At 37.9% G+C, this 16,547-nt stretch overlaps 2 protein-coding genes across 9 annotated transcripts in view; one reads left to right on the top strand and one right to left on the bottom strand.

Moving 5' to 3' along the window:
* LOC108654736 (uncharacterized) overlaps window positions 1-16,547 on the bottom strand; it is a 111,975-nt gene that overhangs the window by 21,392 nt on the left and 74,036 nt on the right. The gene's annotated exons all lie outside the window — the stretch shown is intronic.
* Window positions 385-16,547, top strand: part of zip (myosin heavy chain 10) — a 30,675-nt gene continuing 14,512 nt past the window's right edge. For 5 of the 6 annotated variants that reach the window (XM_089262388.1, XM_018103949.3, XM_089262386.1 and 2 more), the window contains exons 1-4: window positions 385-535; window positions 1,633-1,880; window positions 8,448-8,663; window positions 14,141-14,297. In XM_089262388.1, coding sequence (XP_089118514.1) covers window positions 1,749-1,880; window positions 8,448-8,663; window positions 14,141-14,297 — 505 coding nt within the window. In that variant the 5' untranslated portion in view covers window positions 385-535; window positions 1,633-1,748. Of the gene's footprint in view, window positions 673-1,632; window positions 1,881-8,447; window positions 8,664-14,140; window positions 14,298-16,547 lie in introns of all 6 variants that reach the window. The other variant, XM_089262387.1, reaches the window with a different exon arrangement.

The raw sequence follows: 16,547 nt of genomic DNA, 5'->3' as shown, positions 1-16,547 counted from the left end.
TTTTTGAGTTTAACATAACAGCTACCTCAGCAACATTTGTATCGACAGCCGCAGTAAGCAGTAAAAATATTAATCGAATAATTTTTTATTTTGCACATTTTTTAGATTTGATCACAAATAATTTTCATTAAAAAAAAATAAAATAAAGCAGGTAATATTAGAATTTCAAACAATTTTTCGTACACTTCTTATCAATAAAGTTAAATTTAAAGCTGTAATTGCTCTGTAAACAGTTTCTCAGCTCAGTTAACAGCTGTTAAATTCAAATGCAGTTGCCGTTTGCTGTCAATTATGCTGACTCTCAAAATAATTTTCTATTAAACATTGTGTGTTTCCATAACTTTATTCATAAAATGAATCGTAATTAATATATTCAAATAAATTTCACCAAGCAACGTGTGAATTTCCAAGATGAAATGTAGACACACTGCTAATAACAGTCCAGCAAAATGCTTAGCTTTAGCTCTGCCGTGTCTCTGTTACCAATCATCGTACATTCGTGCTGGTAGCAGCGAACGAGAAAGACGCGTTTTGGGTGCGTTCACGATTTGTATAAGAGTGTGTGTTGGTGTTAAAATTTAAGAAGTGCAGCTGTCGCTTAAAACAAATAAAAACCGTATAATCGGCGCTTATTAAGAAATCAAATTGCAACCGAGCAACATCGAAGTGCACGTAAAGCCTGACTAGCCAAGCAAATCTATAAAAATAATGCATGTAAAATAATTTTAACGCCCAAAAAGTCGCCGGCCAGCAGACGCCGTTGACGCCGCAAACTCTGCTGCTGCCGCTGCTGTCGTCGGTGTCGCAGCCGCTTGTTGAAACAAATGAAATGAAATATGTGCATTGAGTGCGAATTGCGTTGATTTTGTTCAAATGCAGTGCTGACAAAGTGAAACGGAATCAGAAATATATATGCAAAAAAATATTAACCAATTCATAAGAGAATAAAAATGAAAACTGCGCTTCGTGTATGAAAGATTGTGCATGAGTATGCGTGAGTGTGTGAGTGTGTGCAGAACAAGCAACACAAAAAGAAGGAACGATGGCCGCGGCAGCAGCAGCAGTCGCATTTTGCTGACGTACCTGCTCCGCAATTAGAGTAACCATAACCGAAAATCAAGGCAAATGTTGCGGCTTCAAAAATGCAAACTGGTTACTTTAATTGCCAAACAGCTACGTAATGCTATTTTCCGCTGAACGCTGTCCGCGCTGCTCATCTACGATGTTTGAATATGTCTGCTGCGGCGATTGAGAGTAACATTGAGAGATAGAGAGAGAGCCAGAGTGAGAGTGAGAGCAACTGCTGGCTTAAGAAAATGTATGGCCATATTTGTTTCTTGTCGGTTCCCTTTTGAAACTATGTTCTGCGGCTGCTGCTGCTGCTGTTGCCGTTCTCGCCGTCTGCCTTTCGTTGCCGCATTTCTTAGATAAAGAGAGAAAAACAGCGAACGTTTCTTGCAGATAAAAATGTGCCGCAAAAATTGTATCTTGACGTTTGAAACTAGATGAGTGTATATGTTTGTTTACAATGCGTGTGGGTGTGCTTGTGTGTGTCTGTCTGTATGTGTGACATGTGCTAAAAAGTTATTTTTAATATTAATGTGCATTTAATCTTTTTCGCCAAATCAACAGAAAAATATTTAAAAATCAGCAACTGCATACAAAACGAAACCAGATAGAATCAACGACAAAACGATAAATAACGAATATAAAAACGCAGAAAGTATAATAAAAAAAAGAAAACAAAAATGTCAGAAGAAGTTGATCGCAACGACCCCGAGCTGAAATATCTCTCGGTGGAGCGCAATCAATTCAACGATCCGGCCACACAAGCCGAATGGACACAGAAACGTCTTGTTTGGGTGCCCCACGAGAATCAGGTAAGCAATGCAGCAGAAAGAAACTCTTGAATTCTGAAAGGATTATTATATTCATGCGTGTTTACCAACACTGAAACACATTCCACGATTTTCTCATTTGTTTACGTACTCGCATTCTGTTGTTTTTGTATATTGTTTTACTGTTTCTTGGGCGCTGTCATGCTCCTTGCACTCTCCCGTCTCGGGCTTTCACCCGGCCGCGCAGAAGTCGTCGCTGGCGTCGCCAAACGACCTGAAAAACCTGTAGAGCGCCTCGTTGCGTTGCGCAGGCGTTGGCCGCGCTCTGTTCTGCTGCTGCTTCGGCTTTGTTGCTGGGCGCGAGTTTGACCAGTTTTCTGTTATTGTTATTGTTGTTGCTGTTGCTGTTCTTTGTAAATGTTATCTTAATACACTTGCAAAGGCTATTGTCAACTTTGTCAAAGCAGTTGGCAATGCCAAAGTGAATTTATGAAAACTAAGAAGAATCAGAACATTTGACTCTTATACTTTCCATTCCTGTTAAGTCTTATAATGAGTGTAGTTGCTGATGTCAAACATTAATGGAAGGGTATTTTGGTTGCGACATGTTTGTCAATGGCTGCTCTCTCTTATTTTCTTCATATTTTATTAAAAGTATATTTAAGCCGATTAAGGGCGGGGGACAGGCCAGACCTATCTACAACACCAATTCCAATATGCGTCTGGCCACACAGCTGACGATAGGAATTGTAACTGAAACTGGAACTGGAAATCATGTTAAACTCCCAACTCCACTGACTGACTAACTGAATGTTGCCGTCTCGCTTTTTTCGTGCAGCTATCGCCTTTTTGGCTGCACACTCATCGTCGCATGAATCATACAGTGGGTTAACTTCTTTGAATTTGATGTCCGTAAAATTGAATAAACATCCGCACACAAAAGATATGATTGTGGGTTTTTCATTTTGAGTGTTTCTCAGTTTGAATCACTACAACAATAAAAACTGTGATATAGACATCCAGGAGAGGTAATTTGCAAATGGCGACTGTTGACCGTATTAATATAACAGTTAGTGGCTCAGTTTCCAATTTGTCAATATTTCCAATTTGCAAGCGCTGCGTGAGTCACCCGAGCGATAGGCAGAGCGAAGATGGGGAGGAAGAGGAAGCAGAAAGTCGTGATAACGAAAGCAAAATAATAAAAAACATTTATTATGTATTGAATGCAATAATTTATAGCAGTTGCTTTTGTGTGTGATAACGATAACGATAACGATGACACGCAACGATGTTTCATTTGTTGATGTTTGGAAAATATTATTGGTAGCAAAGTTGGCCCATTCACAGATAACTAAACCAAATCCAGATGTCATTCAACCTGCTGCCTTAATATACATATATTATACTATATATTCGCATATGTTTATATAGATGTATACAATAGCCCAGACTTTGTGCCTAGAGATAAAGCTGTCGTTCTTAACAATGGGCTTTGAAATAACTTACGAGGAATTGAGTAGCAAAGGTGCTACTCACTTATGAAAGTGCCAAAAAAAAATCTGAGAGAGTGCTAGGAGATACCCTGTAAATGCTAAGTAGTTTAGCAATTTATGTAATTAGAGTTGATTTTTTTTACTCTACATTTCATTTTAATGTTGAATTAATTAGCAAATATATTAGTTATTTTAGTTCTATATTTCTCTGCTATAGGGTATTTATTTATTATCATAATTATAATAGCAAAAGCAACAACTTGTCGCATTTTTTTGTAATTACGCATTTACTTAAAAAGTCATTTGCTTTGGCCCAAAGGAATTTCAAGCGCACACACAGATAAAGCAAGACATAAAACAGACAGCAACAAAAATAAAAGAAAATACAAGTAAGACAGAGAGAGAGAGAGAGAGAGAGTAAAGAGTAGAGCTGAGGGAGGGAGCGTGGAAGAAAACGGCACGACTTTGCGACAGACGATTGTCATGAATTGTCAGGCAGAGTGACAGAGACAGAGACAGACGGCGAGACAGTTGGACAGATAATGTAAGAAATTTGCATATGGCACAAACTGTTGCGCTGCTGGAATGTCCAACACATACAAATACAGCTGCTTTGCTGAATACAGTTACAGTTTTTTTTTCTTCCATGGCAAAAGGGTATTCGGAATTGTGTCAACACATTTTGTGCACTCATTTTCTTCTTTTTTTTCTGTTTTTTGCCTGCCCAACAACTGTTCAAACTTTGCGCAATGTAAAGAAAAATACTAAATATCTTAAAAATATTTATACCCATATGTATGTGTATGTGTGTGTGTGTTTGTATTTGCGTTTCTATGTAAATAATTGAACAATGGGCCGCATTGTGCGTGTGCACAAGTTGTTGAAGAAGTTAATGAGGTCTACAGGTCGTTTGCTCCACACACCTCATAGAGGCGACGAAGACATAAGACAACAACTTTCATATGGATTTAGATAAATATATAGTTGACATATTTAATCAGAATTTGCATACGATATTCGCTAGATATACAATTATTATTAGTTAAAAACGATTTCAGATTCGACCAAGTTAAAAACTAAACATTAAACTTGGTTATTGATGGTCTTCGAAATGAGCTTCAGTTGCCCCTACCACAAATTGTTGTTAACATCTCAAACCGCAACACAAGCTATGTAGCTGAGCACAGTGAGAGCGAGAGAGAGAGAGAGAGAGGGAGAGGTAGAGAGAAGCTCAACAACATGACACTCTCTCACACACATGAATTTACAATTACACCCACACACAAGCACACACACACACACACACACACACACCCATTAGTTGATAAGTATTTAAGAGCTGTTTACAAAAAAATTGAAAAGCCACAAGAAACGTAGTCGGGTTTTTCTCTTTATTTCTTTATTTTCATTTAGTTTGGTTTTTGTTTTTGTTTCTTTATATTTATGTTACAAATGTCTCTTCTTTACCGCTAATGACAAAACGTAGCCGAAGCTTTCAAGATTCGGCTCTCGTCCGGTTTACGGTCAACGAACCTGCGGCTCTCATATCTCTCTCAATTACACACACACATACACAAATGTGTGTATTATGTTTATCTGTATACAGATGTATGTGTGTATGTATATGCCATGCATATGCGTTGATCGATTAAACGCAAAGAAAAGAAATACAACAAATTTAAAATACAAAAATACTGAAAGAGAGGCAAATAACAAATTATTATGGCCGGTCAGCGTGAACTCTGCTTCTCTACAGAGAACTCGAGCCCACGATCTTCGTAAGCAGAGTTCAGTGAGCCGCAACGTCTTGTGGGTGCGAGCGAGAGGTGCATAGGCTATATTGAATGATTGGAATGCTGATGCATGGGAACGTTTTGAATACACAAGGCGGCTTGGGCGGGAATATTGGAATCTTATGGTTAATAAAATTGATATCTATGTATGTGTTTAGGAGAGAGTTGTAGTATCTCTAAATATAGATATATAGTATATACGTCTCTATTTATCGATATCTGTTAGAAGAGTCTCACTTAAAAGCAAGAAATAAGGTATTTATGTTGATTATTAATGCTTGGTTATTCCCACACAATATTGCCATATTACCTTATCGATTGCGGTAATCGATGTGTTATCAACTCTGTAAGGGTATTTACTCTTTCTTATGTCAAAGATAACAGATATTGGATGACGTATACTTCGCAAAGCTCGCACAAAAAAGAGAAAAATGTAAAGTAAATAATGAAGTTCGTATTATTGAATAGGTTGGGCGAAGAAGTATATACATACATATATTTCGGTACATATATTTAATTTGGGCATCACTGAGACTGAGTTCATTATTTGTTTACTCTGCTCTTATGTTAGAATATCTCAAGTTCAAGGTTTTTTTCCCCCAAAGATGTTTCATATATAAATTCAGCAAGCTGCCAAATCGTTTGTAGCTCCAATATTTTAAGTTACAAAACTTCCGCACATAAATAAATACATATTTATTCATTTACAATTTGTTTGGCTTTGGTTTGTTTTCTTTGCATTTGTTTTTGTTGTTATCTTCTTTGCGCTTCGTTGTGATTCGCTGATTGCTTGGAATGTGTCGTGTATGTAGATAACAATCTAAAAAACTTTCTGGCAAAGAGGGAGAGAGAGATAGGGAGTGTTTATGCTTGTGTGTGTGTGTGTGTGTGTGTGTGTGTGTGTGTGTGTGTGTGTGTGTGTGTGTGTGTGGGAGAGAAAGAGGGGACACAGCTGATTGATGATCTCATTGGCGGCCAGCGCATACTTCAGCAAATCATTTCTTTTGTTTTTAAGTATCTTTGGGCAATAATAATAAAAAATAAAAATAACATAAATATTTCCATATATGCATATAGTTGATTTGTTAAGTGTGCTGTACAGTGAAGACTCCAGTGCAGAAAAATTGAAATTATTAAACAAAATCCATGCAATAATTTACTAATTTTAGTTAAATAAAAACATCATTTAGTTTGAGCTCGAGTTTTTTTGTTCTTAGCGCGTGTTTATTGCATAAGTTAACAGGGCTCCTCACAGCGCAATAAATAGCTATTTTCATTGATGGCATTATACAACACTGAATCACCTTTGCTTACCTTTTGATACAGGAGTTATTTAATATATAATATATTTAAACACATTACGCACTTATTTCTCTTGAAGAACACGCAATGATTTCTGTTGTTTTCATTCAATTTCTGTTTATCGCTTGTGCCGGAAAAGCGCAAAGATAATAGATACAAATACACACACACACGCATACACAGATCATGTTTATCTTTAAACAAGACAAGAATGGAAATGTAGAACTGTGGAATTGTGGAACTTTTCGGATCGTTGAGGCGTGCTGCACGTATTTAACTTAACGATCAGAGACCTGCCTCTGTTTGTTGCTGTTGTTGTTGTTGTTGTTGTTGTAGTTGCAGTTGCAGTTGCTTGACTTGTTGGTCGTTAATGCATTTCATTGCACTTCTGTTTTTTTTTTCTTCCACCCTTTTAATGAGCCTCTGGAACTGGAATTAGGAATCATAAATTATGTTATTCCGTATGGCCGCAAAGTGGAATTTGTTTGTTTTACGTTTTAATTTTCAACTTCTGGTTTTCATTTTTGTGATTCATCATTGAATTCTAATTTGGGAAAATGGCATGGCGTTTTATTAATTGTATTCTTAAGAAAAACTCTTAATTTCTGCAACATTAATTAACACTTAAAGATGCGAGAATGTCATGATATACATACATATATACATATACGTATATTTTATATATTTTTTGGTTCCAGTTGAGTTAGTTATATAGCTTGCGATAAACTGCAGCAAATTCGCTGGATAAGCCTCATAAATAATGTAAATAGATATGATAAAATGCTATAAAATATAACATATATGAACAACATCCGTTTCCGCTTGAATAATAATCACGTTCGAATTTACAAAGTAAAAATATTGATTGTAAATATTTCAAACCCAATATTTTCTTATAAAACTAATATAAAAGAATATCAAATGTGTATGTTTATCTGTAATATTTATCATTTATCAATCTATTTTTCAATGTTATTTTGCTAGTCAACGCATTTATAGATTAATATCGCTCAGCCCACAGTCGCACCAAATTGCATAAGTTGTCAACACGCTCAATTAGTGCTAATTAAAATGCGTAATTAAAGAGACTATAAATTAGAAAATCTACTTAGCTCTAGATAACATATTCATGTTATTCACTGTACATACGTGTAGAGGATGTGTGTGAGAGAGCGAGAGGGCGAGAGCCCTGAACTTGCCAATAGGCAGACAGCAGTTAGACAACAGACATACAACAGAAAAAGGGCAGACAAAGGCGTCGCTGTTGCTGCTGCTGTTGCTGTCGTTGGCGCAGCTTCTGTTTGTCTTCTGCTGCTGCTGCTGCGGCGGCGGCGGTAGCAGCTGCTGTCGCTGCCTCCCCGTTGGCTGTTTTGTCTCTGCTGGTGCTGCGACCGCTGCTGCTGTGTCTGCAACGGCACTTGAACGGGCGTCAGTTTTATCGTCTGCATTTCCTTTTTGTTTCTGTTGTGGCTGCCACTGTTGTTGTTGTTGTTGTTGCCGCTGTTGTTGATGCGCTTGGCGCTTGACTCATGCAGCGCTCTGTCAAGAGATGTACTCACAGTCACACACACACACACACTCACACACATGCAAGTTCGCTCAATTAGAGTCAAAAGAATACAAAAACAAGCATAAGAAGCAAGCGAAAGAAGAAGAACCAGCAACAACAGCGTTACAAGGCGTGTGTATTGTTTTTTTTTTTATGCACATGCAGCCAGCGCAGCCAGGAGCTTTAACTGTAATTGCTGTTGCTGTTGCTGCTTCTTCTTCATTTGCTGCTTTGTTTTCATTACAAATTTGTGCTGAATTTGCATTTGTATTATTTCCTGGAATATATTGTCGATAAAGTATATGTAATAAATAACGGTTAATTGACTCTCACACGTGTGACTCACATACACACACACACACACACACACACACACACTCACACACTCACATAGCGAGTGACTAATTCGCAATGAATTTGAATTCAATTTCTGATTTCTTTTTCTGTTTCTTTTCTTTTCTTATTTTTGCAGGGCTTCGTTGCCGCCAGTATTAAGCGCGAACATGGCGACGAGGTGGAGGTGGAATTGGCCGAGACCGGCAAGCGTGTCATGATCCTACGCGATGACATACAGAAGATGAATCCGCCAAAGTTCGACAAAGTCGAGGATATGGCCGAGCTGACGTGCCTCAATGAGGCGTCCGTGTTGCACAACATCAAAGACAGATATTACTCTGGCTTGATCTATGTAAGTACCAATATGCCCCAGCTAAATACCCAACACATACATACAGACATTTGTGTAGACCCATGCCCAAAGCAAATAGATGCCATTAGAGAGGGAATCGCTTGAAAGTTGCCACAGCTGCTGGCAATGTGACGGATGATGACGCGAACTTTAGATAAACATTGAGCAATAGTTTTTTTTTCTCATTCATTCGATGCGTGGGTAGCGCGAATAGTAAATGACTAATCAATGGGTAACTGTGAAAATTGAATAAAGAGACTGCATTGTTTATTTTGGCAGACTCAAATAGAAAAGAGAATAAGAGAGAGGGAGCAATTGATGCTATGCTAAAATTTTAGCAGTAAGAGTTAACAGTGGCAGCTGCGCTGCATTAGCAGAGAGAGAGAGAGAGTGGGCGAGAGCACTCTTTTATGTTATAGTCGTTTGCACGACTTCTACTTCCAGTAAACTTTAGGCCGCCCTCGCTAGCTGTTTCGGGTGATTTAGAGTTTTGTGGAAATGTTGACAGTTGAAACCCTTTGCGCAAGCCATGGAGTTTCCATTCTGTGCATATTTGTTTAAAAGCGCGGCAAATATTTGTCACACACAAACTGCAAACAGAGAGAGGGAGAGAGAGGCAGATAGGTTTACTTATACGAGTATACGCATACATCATACGTATGTCTGTGTATGTGTGTGTATAAGAGTAAACAAATATCGAATCATCAATTGTCGTTTGTGATGTTTCCACTGCATTTGTCAATGTCTAAAAACAATGATAAAGAAGAAGAAGGAGCAGTCTGTGATGCCTTTTAAAAAGCCAACACATCCGCCGCTAATTGTTATGCCAAAAACGTTAAGTAATTTAAACAAAAAACAATATATGTATGCATATATATGTATGTGTTCGCATTTGTTCACATCTGATTTGTTGTTTAACGTAGATAACGAATTCCACGCCTGCAGCCCATAAATTCGGCTTAAATATAAATCAATGGGTAGCTGTTGCGTCTGCCGCTGCAGCTGCAATTACAATTTCAATTAATAGAAATTGATGCTGACACATAAATAAACGAAAACGAAATGAGCAACAAATTGGGAATTTATTAACCAACTGCTCCAGCAGCAACAGAAACAGCAGCACTCTGTCTCATTAACCCAATAAAATAAACAACTGCAAATTGAGTTTCAATCTAAGAGAGCTGGCAACATGTTGCCAGCATCTGTTGAGCTTTTAAGCTATGCTTATATTTTGGTGGTGGGTGAGCACGCTCTCTCCTATCTCTCTCACTCTCTCACTTTATTCTTTGGCTGCTGCTAACAAATTATGCGGCGCTGTTTTTACATAAACATTTTATGTGCCTGCTGCTTAGCATTACATTTTCATTGTTGTTGTTGTTGTTGTGGAGTCTAATTAAATGCGCAAACCGTTTTCGGCCTTTTCAAATGCGGCCGACGTTGGGTTTTTGATGTGGGCGTACACTGCTTTGAATTTGTTTATACACATTGCCGTTGTTGTTGTCGCTGCTGCTGTTGCTGTTGCTGTTGCTGGTGCTACCGCTGGCGCTGCCGTGCTGCCACGCTTCAGCGCACACGACGTCGACGCACGCGTTTTAGATTGTTGCTGCTGCTGCTGCGCTGTCAGCTTTACACTCACACAAGCGCACCACGCATTTTATTTACACTGTTCCCGCACTCTCTCTCTCTAGGTCTTTCTCACTCTTTGTCTCTCACCCACTTTGACCTGTTTCACTTAAATTGCGTGTTGGTTGGCAGAAAATGTTGCTGACGCGCGCACTACTTAGAGTGAGCTTTTATTTGTATTCATTTTTATTAACGGCATAATTATTATAATTTGTTGACATTTAATTTGATTTTAAAAATGCAATTAAATTAATTTGTGTAGCAGCTGCTGCCTGGCTGGCTACATGTTGATAATTAATAAATGTCACAAAACTGCGTACACACACAGAGAGAGAGAGAGAGAGAGACACACACACACACTCACGTGTATGCAAATGTAATGTCAACACCTAGCAACAAATATGGCGACTGGCAATTTGTTTGACATGAATGTCCAAGCGAATGGGCGTCAAAATGCTGTCGGGTAACGCAATGCACAACCCACTACCCACTGCCTACCCGCCGCCTACCGCCCACAGCGTTCAACCCTCTCGCTGGCTGTCCAATTGGACGCGCCCGCTTGCAAATCCAATTGGCTGCGACGTACTTCGATTTGATCTCTTCATTTAGCAGCAAATTTCATGCAATTTACCCAGCTGAATTAATGAATAAACAAATTGCGACAAACAAAAATTGAACATTTCGTGTTTGTATAGCTGTCAGCAGATGCGCGTTGCCAGCTAAATATAAATAAACTTGACGTTGTCTCAATGACCCCCATGGGTGCCTACCCTCCTCCTCCTCCTGCTCCTGCTCCTGCTCTTAGCTAGCTAGCTGAAAAGCTAAGCTACAACGACAACTGTATTTGCCTTTAACTATCTTTGAGTTATGCACTAATTGAAATTTCATAGCGAACAGATCCGTCGCAAGCATTTAAGCCATTCAGATATTGAGCACTCCTCACCTCCCCACCTCTCTTTCTATCTCTCTCTTGTCTTCTTGTGGCCCTGATGACACACAATTTGCTTTTGGCTAGTTTTACATGTGCAACAAATTCCGACAGATCTTTGGCTATATCTGTATCTGTATATATGTATGAATATTCATATTTATTTATTTATGATGCATGCGAATTGTGGCCACGTTGCGGCATATAAATTATTTCACATATACTATATATGTATAACTATATATGTATATAATAAACATTTTGCTTGACAATTATTGGCAGCTCGAGAGCTTTGCTTGCTGCATGTACCGTTTGCTTCGTGTGTGGGCGGGTAGGGGGTTGGGGGAGGGGCCTTAACACGTAATTAACATGAAAAGCGCCGACATTTTGCGTTTAACATTTTGCTTGCAACACGTTGCATATTGCAGCTGAAATATAAATAATAATATTTTCGCTGGACGGCAATTGACTGTGATTTATCTACATACATACATACATACATACATACATACATAGATATATTCTCAGCCGCACCGCACGCAAATTCCAATGAACAGCAAATAAAAAGCTCGCGCTCAAAGCTCGAAAAGCGCGGCCTAATTGAAAAGCGTGACACGTTCATTCAGCGGAGCAGCGATGGCGCTCATATCAATTACGATTGTTCTAAGATTTGTGTGCACATATACCCTATAGTTAATTTGTGGTAGTAGGGTATAATGGGCTGGAGAGATAATTGAGCTTCGCTTTGCATAAAGTTCTTTTTGCATTGGGAATGTGTGGGTGCAGAAATTAGAGTTGGAATGGGAATTCGAAGAAGAACTGGAATAGCAATTGGAAGTGGCATTGGACTTTTATTGCATGGAACTTATGCTTGAATTAGGATGCTATTGGAAGTCACTTTGGAAGTGGAACTTGTTTGAATTGGAAATAGAGAACGAATTGGAATTAAGACAGGATTGATTTCATTTTAAATTCAATATAACAGAAATGAAAACGAATGCTAATTGGAATTAATGTTAAAGCAAGAAATGGAAGCAGTATAAATATAATTTAAAAGTATTACTAATTGGAATTGAATTTGAATTCTAATATTATGGTAACATAATATAAATTATATAAATTAGAATTGGAAATAATGTACGAATAATATTCCGATTAGCATTCGAATAAATATTGCAGTTCAAACTGGAATTCGAGTTGGAATTTTAAACTCAATACGAGAAGATGATTCAAATCAGGGAATTCCAATCCAATGTCGGTTGATAGTCTTAAAGACATCAATGATTGATTTGATTAACTTTTATGCCCAAACACGTGCAAGCTGAATAGATCATAAAAGATCAAGCTTAGCATAACAGTTTTACAGGATAGCTTAAAGGTCGTTAAATATATATATATTGCATTTGTTTTTGTTGTTGTTTTGGGGATTTGCATAAATTTCATCAGGCATGGCACTTAATAATATTGACTTATTATTATGCGCAAATTTATATATTTTATTGTAGCCACGTTTCACACTCGAACGAGTTTTTGACCATATTTGGGCAAGCGTTTAAATGCCGGCCGGCTGCTTAACTGATTGGATTGAAGAGAGGGAGCTGGGTCAAGCAGATCATTCAGCTCGTCGAACCAGGACAATGACTGCGTGTGTGTGTGTGTGTGTGTGTGTAGCATATATGAGTCAAATGAATCAGTCGAGCTGCACAGATGCGAAGCGGGTCTCGTCATGGTCGTCACTTCTAAAACGATTGCCAAAAATGAGCAAAGCAAAGTTTTTGAGCTGCCATTTTTGGCTGTCTCCGGCAAGGTTGTGTGCTGTCTTTTGGTTGATTGTCAAGACGTGATTTTCTTGCCATATGCCGAAATGAAGTTACAAGCTGTTGCCTATCTACCCTGCTCTTCCACTGTCGCCCTCTCTCTCTATCTCCCTAAGTCACTTGGACAATTTCATCAAAATTTGCCGAGTTTTGTCTTCATTTTTTGGCACCCAAATATCTTACAATTCACAACTTTCAATTTCTCTTTTGATTAGTTTTGTGTGTGGGCAGCATTTGAATTTGAATTCGAATTCGAGTTCGAATTTGGGCTTTTGGCTATTCAGCTTTTGCGTTTAATGTTTGTTTAATAACTGAAAAATCATTCAAGAGTCGCATACTTAGTGCCCACGCAGTCCAGTTATGTACATAGATATGTATGTATATCGGCTACATATGTATATATATACATATCTGTATATAGTTATGTGGGCTTTGCCGCCAGCTAGATACTGATACAGTTTCGGCTACAGATACAGATACAGATACATAGCCTTAGATACAGATACACATATGCGTTTGCTTTTTATGGACTATCCAACTTTTAAGACTCTGTGTGTGTGTGTGTGTGTGTGTTGGTAGTGCTGTGGCCGTGTGTGTGTTTCTTTGGGCAACATTAACTAGGCCACTGAACATCCAGCTGTTGTTGTTGCCTAATTTGTAGCATGCTTAAAGTTTTCAGAACTGAAATATTTAGAATAGGATTTTATAAAGCTAGCTTTAAATACTTTAATAGAATAAGACATACAAAAGTCGTCACATATCTAAATTATGTCGCATATATGTAAATGATAACTTAATTAAATAAATTCAATCATTTGTTGTATTTCATATGATTTTGGTTTTGATGTCTGTTATGATTATGTTATTAGCATGTTATTAAATTATCGCCTTTCTATGCGATTCACATATGGGAACGACAGACTGCAGTGTTTTCTATCCATGTAATTTACAAATTTCCAAGTCAAATCTTTTATTGAGATCAGGTTACTTAAATTACTTAAATGGATATACTTCGGGGGTTAAAACTCTGTTATAGTAGTAAAATTTCGTTTAATCAAGATTGTAATCCATAATTTTTACTAATACTCCATTCTTTTATCTACCTGCAGACATATTCCGGTCTTTTCTGCGTTGTGGTCAATCCCTACAAGAAATTGCCAATCTATACCGAAAAGATAATGGAGCGGTATAAGGGCATAAAGCGACACGAAGTGCCTCCGCATGTATTTGCAATAACGGACAGTGCCTATAGAAATATGTTGGGTGGTAAGTGACTACGATAAGGGGCTATATATCAGACGCTATTTATTTATATACATATATATAACTGCATAATCTGCTGCGCTTCATAAACATTTGCCCAGTTATTTTTTTTCTTTTGCGATTTTTTTTTATATCGCAATTTTTGTGCTTTATCGAAATAAAAATTCTCGACTACAGCAAATAAACAAAATGAATTAAAAATGCTAAGAAGAAGAAAGCAAACAAACGAACGTACCCAGAAATACCTTGATAAGATATCAGCAAAGCCGACGAAGAGCTGAAAATTTCTGCGAACTGCGTGACTGCAGAAATCCATGAGAGACTCTCTTAAGTTGGTCAGACTTTAGGCCTTGACGTCAACAGCGCACCGCCCCGCCCCGCCCCTAAAATAGCAGCGGTAAAACATAGTGATTCATTCCATACAATAGATGACCAAGCCAAGTTTTAAATAGTATCTGGGTATATACATATGTATATATGCTATATATGTATGCTCGAGCATATATAAAAAGAGTGTTTTGCATATTCCTAATCTGAAACTGAAAACTGGTTTCCTTTTTGACTCAGTTTTTGTTTGTTTTGGCTACGGTATTTTGCATACCCTAAAGTGGATAAATGGGCCGAAAAGAGGTATATTGCTAGAGCAGGAATTGAAGTGATATATATTGAAATATATTAGAGAAATATGTGTATATAAAGATAAAAGAGAAATATATGAATAGTATATTAGATAAATATTTATATACAGTATTGATCTGATGCCCATAAATGGGAGTTGAATGTTATTTAGCTCAAGATTTGGATATTGAAGATGTCGGAATATGGTTCTACTCTTATATTACTTTTATAGAGCAGATTGTGACTTGTTAAAAAGTCAAGGCAGTCCGTCTATAAAAGACTAAACAGAAACTAGGTAGTCTGGGGTGTTTGCTAGTCGAGCACACTCTCGCTTGCTGCTGTTGTTGTTGTTGTTTTTTTTTTTTAATAGAGTAGTTGGGCTGCATTTCAAGCGTAACGTAGATTTGTTAGTGCGAATGACTCATCTGCTGTGGAGCTTGCAAAACATATGCACAACTTCTCTGGCCAGCTGAACTGCTGCTGCCCCACACGAAACTCCCCCAAGCCAGCTCCCCCCCTTCGATATTGCGTTTATACGTGTCATTACCATATTTGGGCCTAGAACGCGAAACGCTGTGTCTGGCAATATGAAAATATATATGAAATGAAGAAGAGGAAGAAGCAGAAGACGAAGAAGAAGAAGAAGGAGAAAAATAATATAAAAAAAAATAAAAATGTTTAAACACTTTGTCACCATATTTGCCGCTTAATCAATTTTCGTTTATGCACAATTTTTTTAATGCTTGAGGAGGGGGGAGGGGGCTGGTCGAGTATTAAAATGTGCACACGATTTGGACTTTGACTTGAACCGAAAAAGAGAAAAATAAAACAAAACTTGAACAGCAGCGGGTGCGGCTTTCAGCCTGCTTTGATTTATTTGTGGCTGCTCCACAATCTACCTACCTATATCTATATCTATATATAAAGCTCTTGTCTCTGGGCTCAGGCCCGTGCCCGTGCCCAGCCCAGCTGAGCCCATCCCAAGCCGTCGTCGTCGTCGTCGTCGTCAAAGCCATCTCTGCTCCGTATCTCATTCTCTCGCCACATTGGCCCCAAGCACGCACCACTTGACCGTCGTCCGCTCGCTCTGGCCATTGGTCACCTTTGCGGTTTCTGCTGCCAACTGCAATTTTAATTTTAATTTTTCTTTTCTTTGCGTTTCTGTATTTTATTTTATTTTTTTGGAATTCCATTTTGACTGCCAAGCAGCGCTTCATAATGCTACCAATGTCATAAGTTTTGCTGTTTATGACAGCCAACAGACACGCCCTCAAGGCGCTCATTGTTGTTGTTGTTGTTGTTGTTGTTGTTGTGTTACAGAAACTGCAAAAATGCGTCTTGGGTCAGTTTTTAGTCATATGTCAGATGGCTTAAGGAGTGCCAGCTAAATTAACTGGAATACCACTAATGTTAAGTAGGTGGATTAAGTAAAGCAAGTTTATAATTGATGTAAGTCTGTGGAAGAGCAGTTCTTAGATAATAAATGTACTAGCTCAACTAATTATAAACGTAAATATTGTTAGAGATTGGATATATTTGAAATATAAATGATAAGGGATTCTACTATATATGTATGTATGTATGCTATTAGTATTCGAATATTTCTAAACATAAATGTTGTTAGAGATTAGGGAT

This window comes from Drosophila navojoa, chromosome 5, assembly GCF_054131105.1.
Source record: "Drosophila navojoa isolate 15081-1374.11 chromosome 5, UAZ_NAV_1.0, whole genome shotgun sequence".
In the NCBI taxonomy this organism is placed as follows: Eukaryota; Metazoa; Arthropoda; class Insecta; order Diptera; family Drosophilidae; genus Drosophila; species Drosophila navojoa.
This window is presented reverse-complemented; position numbering and strand designations above follow the sequence as displayed.